We start from the raw sequence: 27603 nt of genomic DNA, 5'->3' as shown, positions 1-27603 counted from the left end.
AAACCAAACTGATAAGGTATAATCTGTATAAAAAAGCGAGAAACGAGAAACTCTTATGAACCATGTCAACAAACGACAACTACTGAACATCAGATTCCTGACTTAGGACAACGCAACGTAAAATATAAGCCAATTTGACCTTTCTATATGAAAAAGATCGTGCACAAATTTCTTGCAAATGCAAAAAAGCTATGACACCCTGTGGAAGTGAATGTCACCCCAAACCTACATGCAAGAATGTAACTAGCGATGAAAACTAACTATGGCATTAATATTTAATCTTACGTAGTTTTTGGATTATAAAATTAACAAATTGTCATGTAACCATCACTGTTTGTTTAGATAAAGTTTGTGTATTATTAAAACGTTTGTAATGTAATTTGAAAAAAAAACCTATATGGTCCAAATACTCATATGGTCCGGCCCGTTCATAAGCAAACGAGTATAATACTCATATGGTCCGACCATATGAGTATACGCATATGGTCATGACCATACGCGTATGGTCCAAATACTCATATGGTCCGGAACATATGCACATACATCTTTGTTTGTTAATTTTAAATTTATGACCTCTAGTTTTACTTTTAATTTGTTAAAAGTGAAGAAATCAGTTGCTTTACTTACTATCGTATATTTCAGCCAGTATTTTGAAAGCTTCTTTCATGTCCCTACGCATTCATTATGTTCATCTAAACTTTAGTGTTGTCAATTTCAATATTTTTAGTCGTTCTATGTAACTTTTCAGTGGCGGATCCAGAACTTTTTGTAAGTTGGGGGGGGGGGGGGGGGGCACTGACTGACCTAAGGGGGGGGGGGGCCGGGGCACTCCAGTCACACTTCAGTGATTCCCTATATTATCAACCAAATTTTTCTCGCGAAAGGGGGGCCAGGCCCCCCAGCCCCCCCTGGATCCGCCTTTGCTTTTGTCATTTAAGTATGGTAGCATTTCTTATAAGTAGCTCGTCTCTGGACATTTCCTAATGATGCAATGTCTTTTACTTTAGACAGATTCCATACACTGTTTGCATATTCTAAGTGTGGTCTTACCAGCGCCTTAAATAACAGACAGAAGGATTTATAATCTAATAATTACATTAGATGTATGTTTCATTATAATACGTTATTTTGATTGGTTAACTGCACATCACGTGTTATTCCTTAAGCAATTGCATTACACAATAAAACTTATCATTCATGATAACACGAGGTCCCACAATAAAGTGCACAGGTAAATTAAATAAAAAAAATTGATAAAATTCGTGTTTTCATGATCCTAGTTAAAAAATGTTATTATAAGTATTGAAAGCTTCTTTTTGTAACTTCATCACGGCCGACACTCGGCTAACTGAGAGATTGGTCGGTTAATCTATATTGAGTATGCGGCTATATGGGCGATTGGTCTGTTAATCGGGTTGTTTATACATCTGTTAAGAGTAAAACGCACAATTTAATGTTAAACTCTATTAAATATACAGATTTTTGGCATATTATAAGAACAAAATCAAAAAAAGAAAAGTGTCTGACAAAATAATATCTATCATAGAACATAATGTCATTTTCCACCTGTAAAACATTTCATAGTCTGTGCAGTTTTCAGTAAAACTAAAAGGCGTCGCGCAAGTATGTAGTATTTATGCTTATACGCATAGCAATTTTTTTTAATAAAAGGCGAAACAAACAATTTTAGATATCATTTAAAGGACACAAAATAGTACTTTGGTTCTAAAAAATAAATTGACATTAGTAAATATTTCATAATTGTAATATAACGTGAATAATACCACGTTTTAGTGAAAATTATGGGAATAAAGTCTGTTAATGGGTTGGACAATTGAAATTGTGTCAGTTAAGAGTTATTTAGCCACGACAATAGTTTTGCTGCCTTTCCCATTGAAAAAGGTAAAAATGAGATCTTCTTGAGTAAAAAAAAATGACAATACGACGCAACAGTATCCTTCTAGTAAAAGCATTTTATTTTGACTGTCTTTGCATTTTATTGAAGGGTGTGTCACTTCAATATAACGTGACATGGATTGGCCGCTGGAATATGCATGAATTTATTATTAACATTTTCAATCAGCCTTAATTTTTGTGTCTGTTTAAAGTAGCACGTTTTCAAATCCGACTGAATGTGTCTTTCTAATACAACACAGGGTACATATTATAAGTTATATGATTCGCAGAGGGTTAGAAAAATCCATAGGGGTTGAGGTCGGGGGTCGAGTCCCCTATGGGTTTTATTCACCCTCTATGGATTCATAGGGGGTCAGTAGTTAACCGTATAACGAATTTATCGCACGCTGGAATTTTTCTGCTGCGTTTTTTGAAAATTAAACAATGAAACACAACAACATTAATAAATGACGTCACCATTAACACGTCATGAACCCCCTATGAAATTTACTAACCCCTACCACGGTCTCATAGGGGTCACCACTTGACGGCGTTAAACCAATCACAACGTGATAATGTATCCGCGTGAAATAAAACGTGTTCTCGTTCTCATATGCACATGACATTTGTCAGTGGACGTTAAACCTTAATAATTCGTCAGCATCATCCAATTGGTTCTTTTCTTCTATTACTTAATCATTTGTAGTTTACATATCTTCTAAAGAGGTAAATGGAAAGGAGCGAATGCAGCTACATTTGGTTATCTTAAGGTTTGAATCATTTTATTCCGTTTAGTTACTTTCTACATAAGTGCAGAGGAGAACTGCATGTTAACTTCTATATTTTATATTGCTGTTCGAATCGGGCCAATACGAAAAAAAACAGGGCCAATACAGAAAATAGCATGAAACAAACTTTATTGGCCCTGTATTGATTACGTTTTTTTTTTAAGCAGGGCCAATACAGAAAAAAGCGCCGTATTGGCCCTGTATTGATAACGGTTTTTAATTTTCTTTTATTAACCAACTAAGTACATTATTGCCAAAAATGACTGTTTATTATAAACCCTAACTGGGCTTAATACAGAGAAACTGGGCATTAATACAGGGCCATTACAGAAAAACAGGGCCATTACAGAAAAACAGGGTAATTACAGAAAAAAGAGGGCCATTACAGAAAAACAGTGTAAATATCAAATAATAATCATTTAATAAAAGTGTTATGAACTGACTGTTTCTGTATTAGCACTGGTATATACCAGTGCTAATACAGAAACAGCCAGTTAAATTAATAACACTATAGTATTCTTAAACAATTATATTTTTTTCTCTCTTTTTTTAGCAATGCATCACTCTCTACTGTACTTATCTATTATTCTATATTCTGCGTCTCCATCCAGATTCTCGTGTATACCATGAGGGTCCGGATTGGGGGTGACGTTTATTGCTGTATTCTTTAAATTGTTATGTCACTTTTCTCTACATTTTATTTATCTTCCTCATTTTTCTTTCTCTATTCTTTATATTTTAGCATCCCAATATATTTTACTTACTTATGTTTAGTTACATTACGACGTTTATCTCTGATTTATATACTGGTTACCAATGTAGATGACAAATTGGTGTCATTCATGACAATTAATCAGAATCCACATGATACTGTATATGCGACCATTCTTAGATGAAATCAATATTATAGTATTAATGAATGGTTGCCTCGGGCCATTACAGACTTCCTCGACCATTATTACAGACCTTGGACATATAACAGGGCCATTATAAAAACACCCATTTCTTAATACATTTATTAACCAACTGAACAAAAGTGTATGTGTTGCTGCCAACTTCTGTTTCTCTTTTAATGACAGTTTAGTTTGGAAAAAAAAATTTGTTCTTCACCATTATAAAGCTTTAAATATACTAAATATCCAAGATATTAAGTTGAAAGAAGTTATGTGTTGAAAAACAGGATGACCAGTGATCCCTTTATATGGTTTTCTAATGTTGGTTGCTGGTTACTAAATAAAATAAAATACAAAAAGGTACATTGTGTTATACTCTTTACAACTTAATTTTATTAACTTGATTAAAAATCCTAACTGGGCTTAAAACAGACAAACTGGGCATTAATACAGGGCCATTACAGAAAAACAGGGCCATTACAGAAAAAAACAGGGCCATTACAGAAAAACAGGGCCATTACAGAAAATATGTAATTTTTAATAAACAGTCATTTTTGGCTATAATGTACTTAGTTGGTTAATAATACTTTCATATTACACTTTTTGAAACCATTTTTATCAATCTTCAATTTCCATTGTCTAATTTGTTCATTGTTCATGTGTTGTTTCCGTATATTTTATGTTTCATTGCTCATGTTTGGTTTCCGTATATTTTAGTCGCTCGTCTTGAGCCTACCCATTTGTTCCGATAACACCCCTTATTGCAATACAATTATACTTTTATTACCATTCGTAACTCTCAACAGACCAATTAACAGACCGGGTTTTATACATCCGACCCATTAACGGACCAGGTTTTAACAAAATATTGATTTATGTCACCAAAATACAGATTTTCGTGTAGATTTTTCACACAATGATATCGATATGGTTAACAAACATAATGCCGGTCTTTTTTCGATGTTCAAAATATTGTATGCAAGTAAACTCAACCAACGTGTCATTTTGTGTACATTTTGTGTGTGTAAAATGTGTATAAATTTATTGATGAGTAACCCGCCTTTTCATTTTATAGATCGTGCATCAAAGCTAGAAAAATAATAATTACACCACTGGATTCAGTACATTGAATTGTTTTGTTAGACATGAATAATTTTTATGATAAACATATATTTAAAAATTTATACAATGAAACATGCTGAACTTTCAATGATTTTCTCGCTAACACCTGATTAACAGACTTTAGCCAACCCGATTAACAGACCAACCGCCGATATAGCCGCATACTCAATATAGATTAACCGACCAATCTCTCGGTTAGCCGAGTGTCGGCCGTGTTCATAGGGTTGTCACAAAAGCGTTGACCGTGCGCACATTTTTAGAATGAAGCGGTTTCGCGCTTCATACAAAATGTACTTCGGTCAACGCTTTTACACCCCAATAAAGTTACAAAAAGAAGCATTCAATTGTTAAAGTGATTTAAACGTTCTTCGGATAATACCGACTATTCGTGCGGGTTTGCTTTATTTACTTGATTGTGTATATGTTTATCAAACGCTACATATATTTGTAGATCAACAAAGTATTTGAACTCGAACGTGTATATATTAAAAAAAAAGATGTGGTATGATTGCCAATGAGACAACTCTCAACAAGAGACCAAAATGACACAGAAATTAACAACGTACGGCCTTCAACAATGAGCAAAGCAAATACCGCATAGTCAGCTATAAAAGGCCCCGAAATGACGATGTTTTACAATTCACGAGAAAACTAACGGCCTTATCTATGTACAAAAAATAAAAAGAACAAGAATGTGTCCATAGTACACGGATGCCCCACTCGCACTATCATTTTCTATGTTCAGTGGACCGTGAAATAGGGGTCAAAATTATAATTTGGAATTATAATTAGAAAGATCATATCATAGGGAACATGTGTACTAAGTTTCAAGTTGATGTAACTTTAACTTCATCAAAAACTACCTTGACCAAAAACTTTAACCTGAACTTCGCACTATCATTTTCTATGTTCAGTGGACCATGAAATTGGGATCAAAACTATAATTTTGCATTAAAATTAGAAAGATCATATCATGGGGAACATGTGTACTAAGTTTCAAGTTTATTGGACTTCAACTTCTTCCAAAACTACCTTGACCAAAAACTTTAACCTGAAGCGAACGGACGCACAGACGGACGAACGGAGGCACAGACCAGAAAACATAATGCCCCTCTACTATCGTAGGTGGGGCCTAAAAACAAATATGTAACGCATGAACAAAGACAACCACTGAATTACCGGCTGTACTACACTGAATATGACTAGTGTAAAATCTACACTATATAGTTATTTCTTTTATCTGGAAGAATACAACCATAGTCCCTTAGACAAATCTACAAACTTAGCGATAGTGTTGTATACTACCGGGTAGTACCGGTATCTGATATCTAACGTTTATAGAAATAAGAAGATGTGGTATGAGTTTAACTTGACTAACTCAATGTGACAATGTTTTAAATCCGAGGCTGTCATGATACTGACACTCAGTTTTATGATGTATTGCTATTCGCTGGTGAATACCAATTAGTTTATGAACAGCACCAAAGTCAGTGAGATATATGTCTATAGTGACCTTCGTGACCTGTCTCTCTAGGTGTGCATATGGTTTACAGCATGTTATTTAGTATTCCAAAAGGGACTTAATTTAGGAACGCCAAAAGGATTTAAACCAATATATATATAGTACCCTTATATATACCAATAGGATTATATATATAGTACCCTTATATATACCAAAAGGATTATATATATAGTACCCTTATATATACCAAAAGGATTATATATATAGTACCCTTATATATACCAAAAGGATTCAAACCAATATATATATAGTACCCTTATATATGCCAAAAGGATTATATATATAGTACCCTTATATATACCAAAAGGATTCAAACCAATATATATATAGTACCCTTATATATGCCAAAAGGATTATATATATAGTACCCTTATATATACCAAAAGGATTCAAACCAATATATATATAGTACCCTTATATATACCAAAAGGATTATATATATAGTACCCTTATATATACCAAAAGGATTATATATATAGTACCCTTATATATACCAAAAGGATTATATATATAGTACCCTTATATATACCAATAACAAATACACTTACCGCATGTCATATGAAATGTTGTTGACACTGTTTTAAATAAAAATTATATATGTGCTGAATTCATCCTGGAAACATATATATGGATAAACGACACCACTGAAGCATTACAAATAAGTCAAATTCATAATATGACATATGTCAGATAACGGTAAAATAACCGGTCAATGCACAGGCACTCGTCTCAGAATTTTTTCCCTATATGTTCTTTAATTAACCGAATGTTTTACAACATATAGGTTATAACTGGTAAATGTATAATCAATATATACGAAATATAGATTACTAAAATATACGATAATGACAAAACAGACAGAAGTATTTTAAAATAAACAAAGAATAAATACATAGAAATAATTCCAAATAGCAAATATTTGTAACAAATGAATTACAAATCATCTTACTGAGTGACCACAGTCATTTCTGAGCTTCAGTGCTCTAAATAGAATAAAATAGAATATTTTTATTTCCCAAATAACAGGGCCCATATAAAGGGCATACAATCAGATACAATTGATTTACATAATTGGTAACAACAACAATACTAGAGGCATATACATATAAATTTGGAATATAAGCATTGGTCAGAATCAAGCTAAAAACCACATATATATGTTGTGAATAATAAAATTACTGTGACGAAAAAGCTTGTTTAAGTATGGAGACTTTGCCGTGATGCAACTTGAACTCAAGTGTGTATTCTTGTGTTTGTGCTTTGTTGTTTGGTGTCTACGTTTCACACGTCCACGGACGACAAATGCCAAGTATACTCCTTAACAGGGTTACCCTAAAAATCTCTGGTAGCGTGATTAAGGGAATCCTGGTCACATAAATAAATAAATGGATCCTGGTGTAGTCTGAACGAAGTCTTGCAAGTTAACATAAACACAAAGTCGATTAAAAGTTCAATACTGTATTATTCAAAATCCAAAGTACATGTAACAGTAATACAAGTTTACAACATCTAAACTGCAGGCTCAACAATATGGTGACATAATCCTAAATCTCCTATGTACACTCCTCTCGTACACAAAATCGTCTTGTATATCGTATCTCGTCTCTTCTTCTCAACAAATGGAAGTGTTTAACGACCTTGACTGGCTATACAGCCCTCGCACGGTCGGCTCGGTGCCCGAAGGCGATTGATGAGCATTTAAATATTTTCTGCCGTGGGTCAGGAACAGGTAGTAAGGACGCCGAATGGAGGCCGCCATCTTGGTTTTGGTGAGTTGATTTTGGTTTTTTACTATTTTGATGTTATTCTTCACAACGGCTGCTTTCAGGGCCAATTTGGTCAGCTTGGCAGCCCGCTAACCTCGATGATGGAGTACTGGTAGATGAATCGTGGACGTAGTTTTAAAGATGACAGGAAGCGTTATCAGGACCAAAGCCGTGAGGCAGTAAAATGAAGGTCGTATCACCCAACAGCCTAGGATACAGCCCTCGGACGTTAATCGGCATAACACTCCCCATGATACAATGGTTTTGGAGTGCATGTTAACGCGGGTACGCCAACACCTACGTCTATCTGTACGGCATGGATTGGTTTACTCTTCTTCTCACTATCTATTTCTCTCTTTTATACTCCTCTAGTAACCTGATTACAATATGGTTAAATGACTCTGAACAAAGAAATATTCTACAGGAGCTATAATACAGGAGCCCGGAGCCCGGAGCTAAGGTCAACCGAAGCTAAGGTCAATCGAGACACCTGTATAAACTTAGCAAAGGGGCACCAGCTGATTAACATGATTGATTTGACATTTAACAAGTACAATCTGATTGAAGGCGATAAACAAAGATTGTAAGGAATTACTTTATAACAGTTAATGAGAATAAGTAATCTAATTATACCATGATAATAAAACCCAATGATGCATGTAATAAACGAAAAACGTTACACAACATTATATATGTATTTATTCTCAAATTATTTACTTGACTCATAGTGTCAGTGTACATACCTGATCTCCTTAATTCAAAACAGTCACAAATATAACAGCCCAGTTTGCCCATAAGAGTAACATTTTCTTGGGTCAAGAGCCATAAAAATTTAGAAGATTTATTTAAATTCATAAAATTATAACAGTTTTTTAGAAATGTCTTAAAAAAAATCGCCCCTTTCGATATCATTAACTTTGCGAGGGCATTCTAATAAAAAATGAAGCTCGTCTTCAACTTTACCAAGTAAGCAATTAGAACAAAGACGCTCAGATCTTTCTATGTGTTTTTTTTTAATATCTGTTTGTCTCAATTTTTAAAGAGTGAGCTCTTATTCTTAACTTACAAATTGACTGTCTTTTTTTTTGAAGTCCTGCAATTCTAAATATTTTTCTTTTTTAAAACAATTTTTTGTAGAAAAATAAGTAACAAGCTACCCTTTTTCGGAGTTAATTGTTTGATACTTCAGTTTATTCCAAAATGTTAAATAACTTTTACATAGTTTATGGTTAACATACTGACAAAAAGAACCAATTGATTGGTCAAAATTTGCTAGTATATACTTAAGTACGTCTGAGCCAGTGACAACTCTACAACAGATTTTATCCATCGGATCACCAGCAGTGATGGTGATACATGGCTGTGTACATTATGTATATACAACGCGTCTAAACATCAACCCAACAATGTTAGACCTGTAAATTTGCTTTCGCAAATTTTTTGTTCTTCCCTCAACGGGATATATATCGTGACACCAAATCGCCTGCACTGTAGCCGTCCCGCTAGACCACACGACCACCTGGGCTTCATAAAATGAAGCTTTAGGTGGCCGGGTATAGGATTTTTTCTTCTGAGATGAGTGCCTGTGGGTCAAAGCACAGGCACTCGTCTCAGAAAAAAATATTCCTATATACAGGTATATACTAGTTATATAAAAAATATTCCTATATACAGGTATATACTAGATATATCCAGTAGCACGCATTACACAAATGTTTGTGTAATCCATTCAAATCTATCGCTATCTTTACAACATGGATAGCTCACAGCATTTCAAGAAATTAAGATCTTTAACTAAAAAGAAACTACAAACTGAACATCATTTATCTAACTTACAAAATTATATTCAAAGTAAAACTGTACCAAAAGGTTTAAACATCAAAGTGAGTCCCCAGGCACCGGGACATAAATCCAAAAGATTCATGAGCCGTTGGAATGAAATTCTGTTTAACTGTTCAATCCAGCTTCTTCAACTGTTACTTTCTTTTACAACCACAAATTACAAACAAATTGTAAATGAAATATCAGATATCATCAACAATAGTAACATTTCTCGTGACGATTTAGCAATAATTAAACGTCGCCTCGCAGATATTGAACAAATTGAACTATTAAAACATAAAGAAAAACAAAGGAATAAATTTCAAAGAGATAAAATTCATACTGTCAATTTAAATCAGCATATGAATGATATTAATATAACAAACCATAAGATCCCTAGAAAAAGAAAATTTAAAAGACGGAAACAAAAAACTGAAAGCATTGTTGTAAATTTGTCATCTAAAGAACTTACACGGGCTGAGGAATCTCTTTTAAGTAAAGGTTTAAACTTCTGTCCTATCCCATCAACTGTAAATAACTTTCAGCTAGACGAAGACCTAGACCAATTCGCTAGACGTTTACGCTTGAAAGATTTTTTCTACAATAGAGGCAAGAAAAACCTCGAAGAAGCCGGATTAACAGATTCAGATACTGACACCAATGAATAAGTCACGCCCATCCCAAAATTTAGGAAAAAAAGTTCATGGAAACCACCAAAGAGCAAAAATGATAACTTGCAGTCATTCATTAACTACGTGAGGTCTGATATAAAGTCCTGTATAACAAATACAAGAAATTATAATTTATCCAAGTCAGAAAGTATAGCTTTGAAAGCGTTAAAAGATCAAGAGGATATTGTAATAAAACCTGCCGACAAAGGGGGCGCTGTGGTTGTCATGGATAAAACAGACTATATAGCAGAGGGGAATCGACAACTTTCTAACTCCATTTTTTATAAACAATTAACCACAGATCCAACGCTTAATACTATTCGAAGGATCAACACCATCCTTCAAGAGATGTTCGACAAAAAGCATATAGACAATGACACCTTTGATTATCTCCGACCTCTTGAGAACGAAGCAAAGGCCGGACGATTCTATATGTTGCCTAAAATACATAAAACGGGCAATCCAGGTCGACCAATTGTGTCAGCGAATAGTCATCCAACTGAAAAGATATCAGAATTTGTAGACCATCATCTAAGACCTCATGTGAAAGAACTACCATCATTCATTCAAGATACAACTGATTATCTCAAGAAAATGGAAAGCCTCAATCCTTTACCAAGCAATACTATACTTGCATCCATGGACGTGTCTTCTTTATATACCAACATTCCACAAGACGAAGGAATAGCAGCCTGTGAAGAGGCATGGAACACTCGTAGTGAAAAAAATCCTCCTACTGAGTGCCTTGTTACACTTCTGAAACTAGTACTGGAGAATAACAACTTCTCTTTCAATGAAAAACACTATCTCCAGATAGACGGTACTAGTATGGGCACAAAAATGGCCCCGTCATATGCCAACATATTTATGGGCCAACTTGAAAAACGCCTCTTGGCTAGTGCTCCATATCAGCCCTTATCATGGTTCCGATTCATTGACGATATTGATTTCAAATGGACAGATTCACAAGAACATCTTAATGAATTTCTAGAACACTGCAACTCTTTCCACCATTCAATAAAATTTACATATGAATCATCTATGGAGAAAATAAACTTCCTCGATACTACGAGTTACATCAAGAACGGAACCATTATAACGGACCTTCATACCAAACAAACGGACAAACATCAATTCCTTTCTCCTAAAAGTTGCCATCCTAAACACTGCTCCCGTGGTATCCCATTCAGCCAGGCATTGCGAATCAAGAGAATATGCTCTACTGAAAATACGAAAAATGCTAGACTTGGACAACTTCGTAAACATCTAGTTGTTCGAGGATACAATAACAACATTATTGATAGCGCTTTCGAAAGAGCAAACAAAACTAGTCGCCAAGAACTTCTTGAGTACAAAGATAAGAATAAAGCAGCTAACAGAACACCCCTTGTACTCACTTACCATCCTGATTTTAAAAATGTGTCATCCATTGTTCAGAAGCATTGGAAAATTATAGAAAATGATTTAAATCTAAAAAAAGTATTTTCTTCACCACCAGTCATGGCCTTCAGAAGACCTAAAAACATCCGTGACAAATTAGTGACATCTGTATTAACCAAGCAGCCTAATCCATCGCCCGGTTGCTACAAACAATGTGGTCGAAGGAATTGTTTGTGTTGTAAAGCTGCCAATACAAGCAGTTCTTTCATCAGCTCCGTTACTAAACAAAATTATACCATCTACTCTAATTCCAACTGTAAAACGGAGAACTCAATTTATATATTAACATGTGACACTTGTGGCATTCAGTATGTGGGAGAAACAATGGACAAATTTAATATTCGGCTCAATAACCATCGTTCATCGTACAAAACCAACAAAAACTGTCCTCTCACAAGACATCTTCGTTCAACGAAACATCCTTTTGATAATGTCACTTTCCAAATTATAGAAGTCAACACCGAATGGGACACCACGGCGAGAAGGAGAAGAGAAAACTTTTGGATCCACCAACTCCACTTTAGAACCTGATGGTCTTAACGAAAAAGACGAAAAAAGATACAGGAAAGATAAAGAATAATTTAAAACAAAGCATCGTCCTTTTTATCCCGTAATATTGGCCAATGGACGTTGCTAACTTCAACTACCAATTATGTATTTTTAGCTAAATCCAAGTGCAACATGTACATTGAGCTGCAAAATTTTCTTATTTTCAAAGCAGCTAAATGCAAGAGGTCATATACATTGAGCTGCAAAATTTTCTTATTTTGAAGGCAGTTCAGTGCAACACAGACGTTGAGCTGCAAAAGTTTCTTATCATCTACATCCGATTTCACCTGGATAGATGCACGCTTGATAAAGCTAGTTGGTCTAGCGAAATATTGCGTTTTTTTTCATTTTTTAAACATCAACCCAACAATGTTAGATCTGTAAATTTGCTTTCGCAAATTTTTGGTTCTTCCCTCGCCGGGATTCGAACCCATGCTACTGTGATATCGTGACACCAAATCGCCTGCACTGCAGCCGTCCCGCTAGACCACACGAATTTACAGATCTAACATTGTTGGGTTGATGTTTAGACGAGTTGTATATACATTATGTACACAGCCATGTATCACCATCATTGATGGCGATCCGATGGATACATCTGTTGTAGGGTTGTCACTGACTCAGACGTACTTATGAATATAATTATTTTCTGTGACTGTATCTTACATTAATTTGTAGGATCCTTTACTATAGATAATTCAGCTGATCTGTAACAATAACATCTTCATGCCTAATATATCATGTACTGTAGTACGCCGCTAGATTAAAACTGACGTGGAAAGGTAACACATGCCCACCGAAAGCTCTTTTTTGAGAGCCCAGGTGGTCGTGTGGTCTAGCGGGACGGCTGCAGTGCAGGCGATTTGGTGTCACGATATCACAGTAGCATGGGTTCGAATCCCGGCGAGGGAAGAACCAAAAATTTGCATATATATATATATATATATATATATATATATATATCAGTCTAAAACTTAAATACTGTTAAAACTTGTGACACTTGAAGAAGGCCATTTGTTGAGCCGAAATATTTGTCAGCACGATTTAATAACAACATTTTCGTATTATAACATCTTATATCAGTACCGTTGTGCAAATCTTTAGACTGATATAATTTTTTCCTTATCTGCATAGTATCGCCTATTCTAGACGATCCGGTACATAGTAAATTTGCTGGTTGGTCGTTTTTATAGACTTTTATATATATATATATATATATATATAGGGTTTGTTTTTTTCTGAGATGAGTGCCTGTGGGTCAAAGGCTTCTCGCAGGCAATCCACGTCACATCCCAACAATTATTGGTTTATCGTGTGCTGAGAATCGCAACTCATTCTCATGGATAACAAAACTTGACCACAGACACCTGATGTACACACCCTTAATTCGGTGGTTTTCGTTTGTTGCTGTATACTAGTATATCATTCTTGGGTTTTGTTAATTGTTTTGTACAGAAAACAGTCTGTTAGTTATCTCGTATGAAGTGTTTTACATTTGACATTTCGAAGTTTTAAAAAGCTTGCTTTGGTGAAGGCATATAGTTTCTAAATTTTACGTGATTTGGTGTCTAATGTGAAGTTGTCTCATTGGAAATCATGCCACATCTTCAATTTTTAAAAATTACTCTGAAAACTTAACTTTATGTTTTGAGTCTGAAAATGATCGTAGACAAAGGTGCATGGTGACACGTCGTCAGATGACCATAGAAAAAGGTCATCTGACGACGTGTCACCATGCACCATTTCGATACCTTAGATGAAAGTAAAAGATACCATACTGGATATATTTGTGAATTTTGGATCGATGCATCATATTCAAATAGATTGAGTACTGTGACACCTTGTAATTTGACAAAATATATCACATACCAATACGATGAGTACACCTTGTCACTTCGAACAATGTTTCAAATAACAAACGATTTAGTACACCTTGTCACTTCGCACAATGTTTCACATAACAGAAGATTAAGTACAGTACACCATGTGATTTGGCACAATGTATCACATGCCAAAACATTGAGTATAAAACCTTGTGATTTTGGCAAATTGTATCATATGCTAGTGAACTGAGAACACGTTGTGATTTGGCAAACTGTATCATAGGCTAATACACTGAGAACACGTTGTGATTTGGCAAACTGTATTACATGCTAATACACTGAGAACAAGTTGTGATTTGGCAAACTGTATCACATACCAATACATTGAGAACACCTTGTGATTTGGCAAACCGTATCGCATGCCAATACACTGAGAACACCTTGTGATTTGGCAAACTGTATCACATGGAAATGCTTTGAGAACGGGTTGTGATTTGGCAAACTGTATCGCATGCCAATACATTGAGTAAACCTTGTGATTTGGCAAAATGTATTACATGCTAGTACACCGAGAACACGTTGTGATTTGGCAAACTGTATCATAGGCTAATACACTGAGAACACGTTGTGATTTGGCAAACTGTATCACATGCTAATACACTGAGAACAAGTTGAGATTTGGCAAACTGTATCACATACCAATACATTGAGAACACCTTGTGATTTGGAAAACTGTATCACATGCCAATACACTGAGAACCCCTTGTGATTTGGCAAACTGTATCACAAGCCAATGCATTGAGAACGGGTTGTGATTTGGCAAACTGTATCACATACCAATACATTGAGAACACCTTGTGATTTGGCAAACCGTATCACATGCCAACACACTGAGAACACCTTGTGATTTGGCAAACTGTATCCCATGCCAATGCATTGAGAACAGGTTGTGATTTGGCAAACTGTATCCCATGCCAATGCATTGATAACAGGTTGTGATTTGGCAAACTGTATCACATACCAATACATTGAGTAGATCTGGTTATTTGGCACACTGTGTCACATGCCAATGCATTGAAAACACGTGATTTGGCACAATGTGATACATGCCAAAATATTGAGTACATCTGGTGATTTGGAACTGTGTGTCTCATGCCAATAGATTGAGAACACCTTGAGATTTGGCACAATGTGTCACATGCCAATATTTTGAGTACATTTGATGATTTGGCACACTGTCCTCCCACTTGCCAATATATTTAGTACATCTGTGATTTGGCACACTGTGTCACATGCCAACAGATTGAATACATCTGATGATTTGGCACACTGTGTGACATATGCCAATGGATTGAGTTCACTTTATGATTTGGCACACTGTGTCACATGCCAATGGATTGAGTTCACTTTGTGATTTGGCACACTGTGTCACATGCCAAGAGATTGAGCTCACCTGGCAAAATGTGTCATATGGCAATAAATTGAGTACACCTGATTTGGCACCCGGTTTGGCACACTGCCTCACATGCTGATGTATTGAGTTCATCTTGTGATATGAAACATTCATAACATGCCAATACACTTTGAGATTTGGCACACTGTGTCACATACTATGATAGTAAGTTTTCTGGTTGATTGACACACTACAGGACAAAGTATGATTATATATAAGCATATACCTTGTAATTCTAGTTCTTCAAAAGTATTACACTGGTCCAAATAGTCATGTTAGAATACATCTCACTATTTTCTTACAAATAGTAATCTGAGATTGTTCTTATGTCTTACAGCCTTTTCATGTTTTTTTTGATGAATTTGGCAAGACATACCAATAGATATAGATATAAGCATACACACAAACATTTGGCACACTGTCTAATAATCATATATAAAACAAGTTTTCGGAGAGTAATGCATGACAAAATAATTGCAGCTGGATTAAACATTTTAATGGCACCAAACCTTCTTCCTTTTCTGAAACAATAGTATAACATCACAACATAGAAAGACACACTATAAAATATCAATTGGAAGACTTAACTCAATCAAAAAACGTATATTGCTATTTATATAACTCTATAATATATGGCTATGTACATAACATTTAATTTGTGGTTAACTTTTGTAACTTGCTTGTTGTTTCAATTCTACCTTTAATAATCTCATATCTTCTCTATTCATCCAGATTTATATCCTACAATTTCCATTGTTTTTCACTCTGTTGAAGTCCCCCTCTCCAAAATAGTTACATCCATTGGTACATGCAGTACACATTATTCATATGCAGGGTTTGTTATCTTTAATATTGCAAAACTATTTGCATTAATATAAAGACTTCTCTCTTTGCATGAGATTTTCTGTATATATATAACAACCAATCAGAAAGAGAAGTTTGCACACTGAAGTATTTTAATTATGGAGACTCTATTATGAACTGGATAAAAACATTTTATAACGATATAACATCTACTGTCACCCAGAACTGCTGTCTGTCAGACTTTTTCTGTGTGGAGAGAGGCTGTAGACAGGGTGATCCTTTGTCTCCTCACCTTTTACCTTTTCTTGCTATGTGCTGAAATATTAGGCATTTTAGTAAGGAACAGTGATGAGATCAAGGGTATTACGATAGACGATTCAAAGTATATCTTGTCTCAATATGCAGACGACACATCACTTATTTTAGATGGGTCACCTTCCTCGCTGAATGCATCTCTCTGTATATTATAATTCTATGCTGAGATATCAGGACTGAAAATTAACTTAGACAAAACAAACGTTATATGGATGGGTAGTAAAAAACATAGTCAAGACAAAATATGTGTAAAGTGGGGACTGAAATGGGGTTTCAGTTCCTTCAAATTATTGGGTATCACTTTCTGTGTTGATTTAGATAGAATGTTAAATCTAAATTATGCTCCTCGAATACAAGAAATAGAAAAAATATTACAAAAATGGTCAAAACAGTCACTTACCCCGTTTGGTAAAATAACAATTATAAAGTCATTAATTATATCAAAATTTAATCATCTGTTCCTGTCCATCCCAGGTCCAGATGATAATATGATAAGTCAACCTAATAGTAAAATTTATTCATTCACTTGGGATGATAAGCCTGACAAAATAAAGCGGGATCTTCTATGTCAGGAATACTTCCGAGGGGGCCTAAAAATGATTAATTTGAGAAATTTTATACAAGGGTTAAAACTTACTTGGGTAAGAAGATTATTTAAGTCAAAATCGAAATGAATTCAATTATTTACCTCCAACCAAAATATAAATTTTACAGAGTTACCTTATTTTGGAATTATTAAAAAATTCAAAAAATAATTTGGGGATGAAGTTTTTCATGCCTGGAAAACTATGTCAAAACTCAGACATCCATTTTATTTTGAGGAAGTCATTTCTACATCTATATGGCATAACGAACATATTAAAATTGATAATGTCAGCGTTTACTATAAAAATTGGGCACATCATGGTGTATGGACTGTAAATGACCTGTTAGATGAACATGGGAGATATATTAACGTATGAAAATTTTGAAATTATGTATAATTTCAAAACCATGTTTCTTCAGTTTTATGGACTTACATTAGAACTAAAAAAGTGGCTACAAGACATTGGAATCAACACTGAAAGAGATAAAAACATCAGGCTATTATACCTTTTAACATTAATATTTTCTTTAAGTCTGAAAAAGGCTCAAAGGATATGTATACTATTTTAAATCAAGGAATTAACCTACAAATTTTGTAGCAGAAAAAAATGGGAAGGTATTCTTAACAAAGTTGTAGAAAATTGGAAAAAAATACACTTGTGTGTTACCAAGGTTTCAAAAAACACTAGGTTATGTTGGTTTCAATATAGAATTATTCATTATGTTTTAGGGACAAATGCTTTACTATTTAAAATGAAGCTTGTTAATTGTAATTTGTGTACATTTTGCAAGGAAGAGCCTGAAACTATAGAACATTTACTTTGGGGTTGTCATATTGTAGCCGACATTTGGCACAATCTAAATTCATGGATTTTCGATAAGGTTCTTATCAAAATTCCACTTAATTTGAAAATTGTCATTTTTGGCCTCTATGAAAATTATAAACTGAATTTTATTAAGAATAAAGTTATCTTACTGACGAAGTACTTTATTTACAGATGTAAGATGCAAGATATAAAACCTAATATAAAAGGTCTTCAAAATTACATAAAAGAAAACTTGATTTTAGAGAAACACATTTCTTCAAAAAACTTAAGTGTGGAAGAACACAACTTGTACTGGAACCCCTGGGCTAAGGTTATTGATTAAATTGATACATGTATGTATATGAGCATTTGAAATTATTTGTATACTGTTATATCATACCATATGTATGCTCATATATTTCTTGCACTACTATTACTATATGAATGAAAATGTTATTACTTTACTTAATCCATAGATTTCTAAGTGTTAGTTCATAGAATGCTTATTATACTTATTTATTTCATTTGCTTGCTTATTGTGCCACAAGATAAATATATGTTGATACTTGTAAATTCATGAAGAAAAAAATAAATTATAAAAAAAAAATAATCTATAACAAATTGTGTACTGTTAATGTTATCATGGTCATTGGTTATGCCAAAAACAGCAAACTTTTTTTTTTTTATATAAGCATTGGAGACTTTGTTGCAGCAAGACAAAACAAATAGACAACTTTTGAATTTGTTGCATTTCCTTCAAAAACGTTGGATTTAGTGAACATCATTTGTGAGATTAAAGGCGTCATCATTTCCGTTCCAATAATGAGCGATTGATTGATAGAAATATAATGCTACATTGCACGAATTTTTATGCAAATTAAATTCTTATAATTGAAATTCAGTCACTAGAGAAATGCATGGATACAGACAGTCCCCTCTATCTGGTTAGTGACGCCATAAAGGCGTGTATAATTGACGAACATTTCAAGTCAAGGACATAATTATACACAACTCTAAAATGGTATAAATTGAGAAAGGGTCCTCACCTACAATTGCAGCTGTCAGTGTTAAAGAGTAATGGTGACTGCCCAAAAATAAGCCCATTAATTAGGGAAACAGAAGGATTTTTTGTTGATCATCATAAAGTTACATGCAGTTTCATCTTAGGAAAATGAAAAATAGGTGTATTTCCTGTTGCATACTCCCAAACAATCTTATGAGAAAAAATACTTGTAGGTCATTACTATTTTAACTTTATATATACAATCATATTTTGTTGTAAATTTTTTGTGAAAAAGATTAAGATAAATGGGGAATGTGTCAATGGGACAAAGATGATGCCCTGCTTGGATATAAGATTCTAAAGATATATAACTCAAGAACAGTAAAAGTGACACTACAAAAATGTGTTTTTTTGTTAAATAAGCATTGTTTATTAGTTTCATAACATTTGCTTTTGAAAAAATTTGTAAGGGTTCCGCGGAACCCAGTGTCTCGCCTACTTTTGGTGTTAATTAATCACACACTCATCAAAAATTATGAAAAAAATCAATAAAATTATTCCTCTCGATACTATCTTTTGATTGTCAGAAGCTTCTGTCCAAGTTTGGTAAAATTCCAGGCTAGTTTAAGAATCTTAAAAATGTTTTAAATACTTTAACTGCAGACTGTATGTAATGTTTCCTGGCAGAAAAACTAAGTCCATTTATAAGTTAAATATGGGAAAAATGGAATTTAAAAAAAAAAAAAAAATTTACATCTGGATACTATCTTCTGATCATAAACAAGCTTCTGGCCAAGTTTCTTACAATTCCAGGATAGTTTAAGAAAGTTATTAAAATTTTAAAAACTTTAACCACAGAGTGAATGTAATGTTTCCTGGCAGAAAAACTAAGTCCATTTATAAGTAAAATACGGAAAAAATGGAATTTTATTTTTACAAAATTTACTTCTGGATACTATCTCCTGATCATAAACAAACTTCTGGCCAAGTTTTGTACATTTCCAGGATAGTTTAAGAAAGTTATTAAAATTTTAAAAACTTAAACCACAGAGTGAATGTAATGTTTCCTGGCAGAAAGAACTAAGTCCATTTATAAGTAAAATACGGAAAAAATGGAATTTTATTTTTACAAAATTTACTTCTGGATACTATCTCCTGATCATAAACAAGATTCTGTCAAAGTTTCGTACAATTCAAGGATAGTTTAAGAAAGTTATTAAAATTTTAAAAACTTAAACCACAGAGTGAATGTAATGTTTCCTGGCAGAAAGAACTAAGTCCATTTATAAGTAAAATACGGAAAAAATGGAATTTTATTTTTACAAAATTTACTTCTGGATACTATCTCCTGATCATAAACAAGATTCTGTCAAAGTTTCGTACAATTCAAGGATAGTTTAAGAAAGTTATTAAAATTTCAAAATCTTTAACCACAGAGTGAATATTTGTGGACGCCGCCGCCGCCGACGGAATGTAGAATCGCTATGTCTCGCTTTTTCGACTAAAGTCGAAGGCTCGACAAAAAATGTATATATGTTTTCTTTAGTATCAGAAACCAAGCTAAGATAATTTTTAAACAGACCCTATAAAGAAAAGAGTGGCTATGTCTAAGTATACATGTATATGTTAGCGGCAATAAGTGAAATTAGGCATTAAGCTTAAATCCTATATGACCTAGTGATTTATCATAAACATATTTTTCTTCTAAAGTTCAAGGTAACCTGATGACAATAGGTTATATTGCACTTTTTGGTCAGTTGCATTGAAAATAAACTTAAGGTGGTACCCAACACCTTGACTAAAATTTATTTGGCTCGTTTAATTTTCATAAAATTTTGACAAAATATTTATTCTGACCCTTCGACAAAAATATAAAAATTTCAAAAAATTTGAACCAACTGTGCAATTTATCAGAAAACTTACACTGGTTATATAGCAGTTTGACAAACACTAATTTTGATCAATGAGAAGCCTAATATTCCCTGAACAACACAACGTAATTAAAACGTTTAGCAGATTTTACAGAGTTATCTCCCTGTAGTGTTAGGTACCATCTTAAATGATTTTTATCATTATGATTCTTTCTTTATAACCTCATTACATTCTTAAACTGACAGTAACTGTTATCTTTGTTTAGTTTGTGCCATTTACTTGTTCTGTTTCCTTTTTGTGCTTGTTATCTTAATTCATTCTATTAATTGTATTGATAATTATATTGTGAAACACCTCCTTTAACTACATTGATTGTTTTTTTCTTCTTTTAAGTGTTTAGAGTAAGTTTAACTAGATAATGCCCTATATAAATATTGTAAATAATAATTGTATAAAAGAGATAAATACCATCAGTACTGATTCTTGAATCAACTCCACAGAAAGAACTGATAAATCAAGTATATATCTGAAAAGAGAACAATATACATGATATATGGTACTATTTAGTTGTTAAGACTTTCAATTTCAAAAGTTACAATACAATCTGCACACAAGAATTATAACATCAGGAGAAAAATCAACAATTACTTGTGCAGTCCCAAAATATAAGTACAGACAAGACATATTAGACCAAAAGTGTTAATAACTGTAAAGTCATATATACACATGTATATAAGAGGGTTGGGGGGGGGGGGGGGGACAACAGAAATAAAAGTAGCAAAAACTGTTGCACGGATAATTAAAATCATGAAAAACGAAGCAGGAGAAATTAGATTGTAGATATTTAGGAAAAAAGTACTAGAAGTCATTACGCAGATGTTCTTTGGGAGCATGCAGTCATTGTTAATTGACATAAAGATCCTGTGTTCAACTCCTAATTCATCCGCTCGTTACATCCCATTCTGATTTGAAAGAAAAAAATATTCATAGTATAACATGTCATGATAGTAATAATTTGATAGCCATTAATATTAATTCTATCCAAATTTACCAGCTCTTTAAACAACATGTGTTGAAGTCCATACTTTGACCTATAATGGTTTACTTTTACATATTGTGACTAAGATGGAGAGTTGTCTTGTTGGCACTCATACCACATCTTCTTATATATATCTGTAAATGAAACTGGTCAAAATCAAAAAGTTTAAAAGACAGTTAAAAAGATTAGGATCGTAATCATTGACATATATATAAGACAGACATTTTATATTATATATGTTTACCTTACCTATGATATTTGTTTTTAAACTTCAAAGCATTCCTGAAATCCATGTATACAACATATGCTGATTGTCCTGATCTCAGAAAACCCTACAATAATAATAAAATTATGTTCTTACAAAGAATTAAAAGACACTTAGGTAAGGGCATAAAAAATAATAAAGTAAGGCACAAATTGATGCTACCCATTTAAGAAATAGATATTTGTTTCAGAGGAATAGATATTTAGCATATTATCATATAACTCCATGTAAACAAATTATGATATGAGACTATGGTCCTATTAAATGGCTGGGAGATTTCATTAGATTCAAATTCTAAAATACAATGTAAGCACATTTCTGTCATAACTTGTTGAAGTAGCTTCTATCTACATTTGGTATTAGGTGAATAAGACTAACTATTCAGAAAGATAATTTTATGAAAACAGCAAAGTCTTCCTAAACAATTATATAAGGAAATATGTCGTTTGTTGATGTGATTTGTAAGAGTTTTTTTTTTTTTTTTATATGTACCACTGGTTTTCCTGTTTGAATGGTTTTACACCAGTCATTTATTGGGTCATTTATAGCTTGTTGTTCAGTGTGAGTATATGAAGTCACCACTGTGTCTTTGTTATGATCATCTTTAATGGATGTGATTATAATTAAACAGAACATAAAAAAAAATAAGGGCAATTCAAGACCCCATTGGTTCAAATCACATCAGCGGTGAGCTATGAATAGATCATTAACTATCATTTGTCACATAACGTTTTTTTCTAACCTATATAAGAATTCATTTTCCCAAGTTTAAAATAAAAGAATAGATCGAGTTCTAACATTTCACGTGTTGCACTTATTTTATCTTTCCAGGTTCAATAACTAAAAACACTTTTGTTTTGATATTTAAAGCAATTTATAAATAAAAAGCATGCACAGGGAAGATGCAGAAAACAAAGATCTTTTACAGGTAATTTAAAAAAAAAAATTGATATTTCCAAGGGTCATAACTTTAAAAAAAAAAAAAAAAAAAAAAAAAAGTTGATTGGCCACAATAATAGAACTTGTCTGAGATATTGCTTATATCAACCTATAGTATAAGTTTTATAAAAATCTAGCAAGAGTTGTACCTGTTGGAGTGCTAACAAGATCAGAGAGGCGGAAAGAAGGATGGATGCTTGTTATGCGGGAGGAAAAAAAACATCATAGCAAAAGGAATTCAGTTGCTTGAGTTATAACATTTGATACCTAAAACAGAGAACATCGCTCAATATATTCAAGTTTCTGTTTTGATCTACAATCACAAAATACCTGAAAAGGTCCAGCACGTCCACATAATTCTTTGATTGTATTGTCTGATGTAGATGAAGATAAATTATTTATAATCACAGCTCTTTTTGTATCTTCTATACTCTGTAATCAAAATCACCAGAACAGATACACAATGGCATCAAAATTCAAGACAAAGAAATTTAGGAAGATTACAAAAACAAACAAATACATAAATATTGTCATGGCCTACAAATTCTCTTTAAACAATGGTTAGTAAAATGTGAAAAATATGTATTTTGAATAATTTCGTTCATGTATTTGTGTCAAGAATCAACACAATTAAATCAGAGGCAGTTTCAGTGAATTCAGGTTATTTATAATAATTATAACTGAAGTATTAACATGATTAAAAGAATAAAATGCAAAATGTACATGTGTTGATGCTAAATCTAAAATATTGCTTTGAGTAACAACAAACAATAATGTTCACTCACAACTTATCAAGACTAAAGATAAGGGATGTCAACGAGTACTCGAGTACTCGAGTATCGCTCGGTAGTACTGAGTATTGATTACCAAAATGATACTCGACTAATCAGTATCCTGTTAGAATGTTGTTGCTTTCTTAAATTTAAACAAATAAATATTTTTATTTTGCGAGCGACTCCCACGAAATTTTACATTAATCGAAATTAATAAAAATCAAAATACTATAACGATTCGAATGTTGGCTTTTAACTGTCATTTAAAATTCCTCTAAACAGAGATACATGTAGGATATATGAACAAGATAATATTTCCAAGGCTAACACTTTTAGATAATCTTAGTCACTCTAACCTCTTTACTGTCAAAACATATATTTTCATTCGCCCCTGTTAATTATTAAATGTCATTTTTACGGGTCCCAAATACTGTTGTTTGAGTAATAATTTTTCAAAAGATTTTAATTAATTACTTGATTAGGTAATAGACAGTTTACCTAACAGGAACATGTCGTAAATTTTTGAGCTATCAATTATGGTATAAAATTCCTTGAACTAACTAGTATCTTAAGTCCAAGATAATAATGTTAAAAGTTATACTATCATCAAACAAAGACCCATACTACATCAAAATTAATGGTTACTATTTAGTATTATAATTTTGTGTTTCCATTTTTTGAATGTTTTAACGAGCGAGTACTCGAGTATTGCTCGGTAAATGCAACGAGTAATCGATTAGTAAGTCTTAACTACTAAAGATTGAGCAAAATAAATCCCACTAAAAACAGGGTTGAACTAAGGTGTTCAGGAAGATTAAAACAGGAGAGCACTTACAATACAATTTTCTATATAATCAAATTTCCATGGGGCATTTCTCTTAGAAAAATAGTTGTACACTGAATTTAGAGAATGATCTAGACAATGATGACATGTTAGTACCTATTTTTTTTTTTAAATCTGTAAAGAAATGTTGATGTGAAGGTGATTACAAATACCTGGTATATCTATGCCTGCCACAATGTGTTGATTGCAACTGGGGAAGGGGCAAACAAAGAGGGCTTAGTCCTGTAACTCTTATAAACAAGAGTGCACACGCTGAAATGTCTCGCCTTTTATACAAATCATTGATATTATGTTGATAGTCCTAAGTATAAAGCTAAGCTTTATTTCAACTGTACCATAAACTTAACATTAACCAAGATAACTAAACAAAGACCAATGAACCTTTAAAATGAGGTCAAGGTCAGATGAACCATGCCAGGCAGACATGTACAGCTAACAATGCTTCTATACAACATATATAGTTGACCTATTACTTATAGTTTAAGAAAAATAGACCAAAACACAAAAACTTAACACTGTGCAATGAACAGTGAAAAAGAGGTCACGGTCAAATAAAACCTGCGCGACTGACATAAAGATAAAAAAAATATTTCCATACACCAAATATAGTTGACCTATGGTATATAGTATCAGATAAAAAGACCAAAACTCAAAAACTTAACTTTGACCACTGAACCATGAAAATGAGGTCAAGGTCACATGACATCTGCCCGCTAGACATGTACACCTTACAATCATTCCATACAACAAATATAGTAGACCTATTGCATATAGTATCTGAGATATAGACTAGACCACCAAAACTTAACCTTGTTCACTGATCCATGAAATGAGGTTGAGGTCAAGTGAAAACTGTCTGACGGGCATGGGGACCTTGCAAGGTACGCACATACCAAATATAGTTATCCTATTACTTATTATAAGAGAGAATTTAACATTACAAAAAATTTGAACTTTTTTTTCAAGTAGTCACTGAACCATGAAAATGAGGTCAAGGACATTGGACATGTGACTGACGGAAACTTCGTAACATGAGGCATCCATATACAAAGTATGAAGCATCCAGGTCTTCCACCTTCTTGAATATAAACCTTTTAAGAAGTTAGCTAACACTGCCGCTGCCGCCGGATCACTCTCCCTATGTTGAGCTTTCTACAACTAAAGTCGCAGGCTCAACAAAAACATTGTGTTCCACCTACAATATAGATTTACTTACAGTTCTAATATTAAATTGTACACCAGATGCAGCAGCTGAATTATTATGATACGGTTCTATTTTCACTGTTCTGTTTTTATTAGGTATAACTGCTTTCTCTCCTTCTCCCTGTTGGTGTTTCATCATATCACTCATACTTGGTTGTGATTCTACTATTTCATGTTCAGATCTTTCTCCAAAATCAGTTTCATCTTCTGAAGTTAGGTCAATTATATTACTTGTCTGCGATTTTAAAATGATGTGTTCGGATCTTTCTTTAAAAGCAGCTTCCTCCTCTGAATTTAGGTCAACCATGACTGTTTCTTGAGATAGAATTTTGCCCTGTGCATTTCGTTTTGTTCTTACAATTTTCTTCATCCTTTTAAACTTAACTTGTTTATTTGTTATAGTTTTGTTAGCTTGTAAATTGATAAATTGATTCCTTTTTTCTTGTTCCTTTATCTTTCTCTGCTTTCTGATCTCTTCTTCTTTTTCCTTTCTCTGCTTTCTGATCTCTTCTTTTTGTTCCTTTCTCTGCTTTCTGATTTCTTCCTCTTGTTCCTTTCTCTGCTTTCTGATCTCTTCAATTACCTCTACAGCAGTACGCATGTCTTCTGCCTCTTCATCTGTCCTCTCTTTCTTTATCCTTTGTAACATGCCCATTGTTTCTGTATTGCTCAAATTATAATTAGAATAAACATTTGGCTGCCAATAATTGCTTGATTGATTTTGTTCTTTATTAGTTTTTAAAATCTTATTGGGATTACAACCACTATCAATATCTTTCTTAATATTTTCATCTTTCTTTGTTTCCTGAGAGATGATGTCCATGAAGTTCTCTCCCCTTTCAGTTTTCACATCTTTGAGAATTTGAACGGCTGAGCTATCAGTCTCTTCCATACCTCCTTGCCTTTCTTTAGGAATTGTTACTTTATAAGACTTTAAAACATTGACTGGTCCACTGCAGTGTATTTCTGTTGTCTGACCTGGTTCTAATTTCGGTCTAGTTATTGCTGTATTTACAACTTCAAACTCTTTTCCTATTTGACTATTTTGTAAATTGCAATTATCACTATCTGAAGAAAAGTGAATAATAATTTTATTTATTAACTTTCCATACAATGCATTATATAAAAAAAAATATGTGGTGTATACTACATGTACTATATATGCTGTTAAAACCATGATACATAACTTGGTGAATATGATAATAGTTGATGGATATTTGTTAATTTATAGTGTTTTAAATGAATATTGGTTAATTATTTCAGTTTTTCAGATGAATTTTTGGTTAGACAACTATCTATTGATGGAGACTGCTTTGAGCATGAGTATTTTAGTTATTTTTTGCATTAGATAAATGTCTCATTAACAAGAGGACAATTGATTTATTTTTATCAAAATATAAACAATAAAAGG

At 33.2% G+C, this 27603-nt stretch overlaps 3 protein-coding genes across 6 annotated transcripts in view; 2 read left to right on the top strand and 1 right to left on the bottom strand.

The window, feature by feature from the left end:
• Positions 1-9741: 9741 nt before the first annotated feature.
• Positions 9742-10476, top strand: LOC139515538 (uncharacterized). Its single transcript, XM_071305114.1, has one exon. The coding sequence runs from the start codon at positions 9742-9744 to the stop codon at positions 10474-10476; it is 735 nt and encodes a 244-aa protein (XP_071161215.1).
• Positions 10477-10704: 228 nt separating this feature from the next.
• On the top strand, positions 10705-16060 carry LOC139515537 (uncharacterized). The gene is made up of 2 exons (XM_071305113.1): positions 10705-11476; positions 15984-16060. The coding sequence occupies exons 1-2, from the start codon at positions 10705-10707 to the stop codon at positions 16058-16060; spliced, it is 849 nt and encodes a 282-aa protein (XP_071161214.1).
• A 158-nt stretch (positions 16061-16218) lies between these two features.
• Positions 16219-27603, bottom strand: part of LOC139517983 (DNA ligase 1-like) — a 34005-nt gene continuing 22620 nt past the window's right edge. For all 4 annotated transcript variants that reach the window (XM_071309565.1, XM_071309566.1, XM_071309567.1 and 1 more), the window contains 5 exons: positions 26206-27260; positions 23703-23804; positions 22418-22500; positions 21598-21655; positions 16219-16863 (listed from right to left, as the gene is read on the bottom strand). In XM_071309565.1, the coding sequence (XP_071165666.1) occupies positions 16837-16863; positions 21598-21655; positions 22418-22500; positions 23703-23804; positions 26206-27260 (1325 nt within the window). In that variant the 3' untranslated portion in view covers positions 16219-16836. The remainder of the gene's footprint in view (positions 16864-21597; positions 21656-22417; positions 22501-23702; positions 23805-26205; positions 27261-27603) is intronic.

This window comes from Mytilus edulis, chromosome 3 (assembly GCF_963676685.1).
Source record: "Mytilus edulis chromosome 3, xbMytEdul2.2, whole genome shotgun sequence".
Classification (NCBI taxonomy): Eukaryota; Metazoa; Mollusca; class Bivalvia; order Mytilida; family Mytilidae; genus Mytilus; species Mytilus edulis.
The sequence above is the reverse complement of the archived record's forward strand: the minus strand, read 5'-3'. Positions and strand labels throughout refer to the sequence as shown.

Coding starts and splice junctions, on each gene's coding strand:
- LOC139515537 (XM_071305113.1), top strand. CDS start 10,705: ATGGATAAAACAGACTATATAGCAGAGGGGAATCGACAACTTTCTAAC. Junction 11,477..15,983: donor TAATGAATTTCTAGAACACT/GCAACTCTTTCC, acceptor TTGTAATTCTAG/TTCTTCAAAAGTATTACACT.
- LOC139515538 (XM_071305114.1), top strand. CDS start 9,742: ATGGATAGCTCACAGCATTTCAAGAAATTAAGATCTTTAACTAAAAAG.